A 3,384-nucleotide genomic window follows, 5' to 3' on the forward strand; every position below is an offset into this window, starting at 1 on the left:
GGAGTTTCCGCGTGGCTCTAAGGCACTGGTTGCCCTGTCAGATGCCGAGATTACGGGCCGGGCACGTGCTCTCCCTGCACCCACAGTTCACGCCGCACGCGAGAGCAGAGCGATGCCTGACCCCGGCTTACGAGCAGGTGTGAGGACACCAAAGACCAGAGAGTTCTGCTTCCGGTAACGCAGGGGTCAGTGCGAGGACACGGAGGACAGCGGGAGCGCTGGCCTCTGAGCGACAAGGTGAAGTGTGACGCCCGGATGCAGGAGGAGGAGGAATCTCAGGGTCCCGGTGAGCCTGTGGCTGCCGCCGCCTCCCCCCAGGCTCGCCCGGGCACTGAAGACGATGCAGACACAGAGCAGAGCTTTCGCTAGAGCCCGCGTTCAAAGAAAAATGAGGGGAGTTCAAGGCTGTCGATGAGGGGGACCCCTAGGCATTCAGGCTGAGAGCAGAGAGAGCTGTGCGCTTGGAGCACCGAACCGGCCACAGTGTCCCTGGAGGGGCTGAGACCTTTCTGAATGATCCTGATTGCTGACTGGGTGAAAGGAGAGGCCACGTGCCAGAAATGAACGGGACTCTTTCCTGTAATTTCCTCTACAGGGAGCACATACAGTATCCGTCGCTCAGTCAAAACTGATGGGGCGCTCTGAAAAACCTGTGACCAAACTCCAAAAGAGAAAACAAATGGACCTGTCGGGTATCCGCATAGTAGCACTGTCGCATAGACTTTAAAATAACTGTACCTTATATATTTAAGGAAGCAAATGTCAAAATTACAATTCTTAACAGAGAAAAAGAAACTGTAGAACCGAAACAGTAACTGAAACTAAGAAGTCGAGGCATGATTTCAGCAGCAGATCTGATGACTGAAGTGAGTGTTCAGCACACTGGAAGACGGCCGAGCAGAATTATCCAGAAGACGGCAAATACAGATAAGAATGCAGGAGACACGGGGGAAATCCTAGAGCCAGCAGAAAATCCTTAAGACATGGAGTCAAAATCCAATTGTTTTCATACAAAGACAAACTGATCAAATGTGTCACTAAAGGACGTTCTTCGAGTGGAACGGAAGGAGCCCAAGCAGGAGCTGCCTAACTCCAAAGCTGAGACGCATGTTTCAGAAGATTAATCCCTCAGTGTACAGACCAAAAAGGTTGTTTTTCTATGTTAAAACTCTCCACATCCTTGCCACAATTACATCACCTGATGTCTACTGTGTCTGACTATGTTAAGTCCTAAACTCATGATACCTTCAATAACTAAACATTCCTTTTGAAGTATTTACTAAAAATCATTCGTATACATCGCTGGGGATTTTTAAAGGCTACAGTAAAAACTAGAACAAATACAAGACAAATCGGAATTACGTAAGTGACCATGAAGAAAGAAAGAAAGAAAGTGGTAGAGCCATAAAAGGGTACGGTTCTGCAAAACCAAACCCAACCCAACCCAACCCAACCCAACCTCTACGGCAGTACCTGTGAGCGCCAAGAAACCACTGCCCCCTCAAAGAAATTACAGGCAACAATTTCTGACGACTGGTTGAAATGGAAAGAAAAATGCGAGTTATGGAAAACGAGGTAGAAAGGAAAAAAGGTAGATGGAAAAACTGTAAAGAATCTTTGAAGAGGAGACACGATTATCGAGAGCAGCACACGCGTTTAGTTAAATGGCGACCCCGTTCGCAACCGACCGCGGAACCGGGATCGTACTTCTGCAGAGCCATCTCCTTCTGCTGGTACAGCTCGTTGAGAATCTCCACTTTCTGCCTCAGGGTTCTGCACTCGTCTTCCAGCCCGGCTTTGGCAGACTGCAGTGAGTCGCGATCGTCTTCTAATTTCTTTATCTGGTCTGTAAAGGATAAAACGTCGGAGCTTTGCATGTGCACAGGACTCGAGACCTTGTTGACGGGAAGCCGCTCTTTCTCCCCGCCAATGCAATTCTGCGTCTGTCCCGTACTTGGCACCCACCTTCCAGGTTACATTTGGTGGACATGGAGGCTCTAAGCTTTAACTGTAAGAGTCTGAGATCCTCTTCCACTACCGATATTGCCGTTTGTGTCTGAAAAGCGCAGGAGAGAGAGGCATTCTTACGAGGGAGGCACAGCAAGAACTTACAGGCGCTTACGGGAGTCTAGGAAAAGCATTCTACCCGAGAAATGTCCATCATCTGCTTAATCTGATTTTTCATCTTCTCGCTCCGGTCACCTAAAAAACAAAAGATTTTTACTGTCTTTTCCTCCCTTGCTTTTTAACTATATTTTCTTGACGTCCCCAAAACAAAATAATTACCATGCTCAAACGTTCAAAGTAAAAACAAACAAAAGGCTACTTGATTTTTTAAGTCTGGCAATAAGCGAACGTACAGTAAAGACGTCTGTACGAGATAAAAACGCTGCCTGTGCTGCTCCTAAGCAAAGAGCGGTGTGAGGTAAAGCGCCTCCTGCTTTTCCACATCTTCCACCGGGTCACGGGTCTGATGTGGACACTCGCCCTTCTGTCCTCCCCTTGAATCTGCCGCCAGGTGTGGTTTCCAACGCCCGCTCCGCAAGCAATTTCCGACTTGGGAAACGGTGTCCAGAAACAGCTCCCTCACCCAGAAACGCGGCAAGGCTTTGGCCTCTGCTCCGTGACCCTAGTCAGTCTATGGCTCCCACCACCTTACTCCTTTCGAAATCGGCGTGAAGCCTTAAAGCCGCAGAACTACAGAGGTGATGAGCATCAAATTCAAATGTCACCTCCATGAAGCTGAGAAACAAGTCTCTCCTACTGAACAGTGTCCGGCACCGAGGCCTAAGGCATGACCGGTGCTGCTGTGGCTCCAGCGCACACAGCTCGTTCCCACGGGATGGGACGGGACGCAGGAGCAGCGGCAGGGCTCACCGCGTGCCCACTGCTGCCCCACGGCACCCACGGCCACGGACGTCTCTACGAGCTCAGTGACGTGCTCCGCACCTCGGTCAGCTGAGACGCAGCGGCTGTGTACCCACTTAGAGACAGAAAGGCCAAAAGAGCTCCAACCTCCCCTGAAACTGATCTTACCTCCTACTCTCCCCATTTGCTAATTCATCCTGACTCGTTTCCTCCTTTATTTTGACCCTCAGATTCGGATTCACAGTCTAACCGATTTCACCTGCGTGATGCAATTTAGTCACAGCCTGGGGACGAAGTCGAAAGGGCATAAAAAAGCACCTCGCGAATGTGGAAAGGTGGGACTGCTTTGAGAAATTCACGAGAACCCGAGTGGTGGGATTCCGGGAGAATGAACTTTACCTTAACATCAATTCGTCTTTTGGTGCGTCACAGCCGACTTCCCAAATCTTTCCTGAACCGTCTTAAAACCATCTGGATTTGCTCCGCTGAGCTTCTGCTTTGTGATTTTGCTTCCCA

At 49.7% G+C, this 3,384-nt stretch overlaps 1 protein-coding gene across 1 annotated transcript; it reads right to left on the bottom strand.

Annotated features, from left to right (window-relative positions):
- Window positions 1-793: 793 nt before the first annotated feature.
- On the bottom strand, window positions 794-3,152 carry LOC105311528 (transport and Golgi organization protein 1 homolog). Its single transcript, XM_011387511.2, has 4 exons — window positions 3,037-3,152; window positions 2,147-2,202; window positions 1,966-2,056; window positions 794-1,846 (listed from the first exon to the last, which is right to left on the bottom strand). Exons 1-4 carry the CDS (start codon window positions 3,050-3,052, stop codon window positions 1,635-1,637), a joined length of 375 nt encoding a protein of 124 aa, XP_011385813.1. The 5' UTR covers window positions 3,053-3,152; the 3' UTR covers window positions 794-1,634.
- Window positions 3,153-3,384: the final 232 nt, after the last annotated feature.

The sequence above is a fragment of the Pteropus vampyrus genome, unplaced genomic scaffold (assembly GCF_000151845.1).
Source record: "Pteropus vampyrus isolate Shadow unplaced genomic scaffold, Pvam_2.0 Scaffold1000004685, whole genome shotgun sequence".
Lineage (NCBI taxonomy): Eukaryota > Metazoa > Chordata > Mammalia > Chiroptera > Pteropodidae > Pteropus > Pteropus vampyrus.

Bases quoted from the DNA above. Each gene is read 5' to 3' on its own strand.
- LOC105311528 (XM_011387511.2), bottom strand. The intron at 2,057-2,146 runs GTAGAATGCTTT...TGCGCTTTTCAG, and splicing joins AGATGATGGACATTTCTCGG to ACACAAACGGCAATATCGGT. The intron at 1,847-1,965 runs GTGGGTGCCAAG...TATCCTTTACAG, and splicing joins CACCAAATGTAACCTGGAAG to ACCAGATAAAGAAATTAGAA.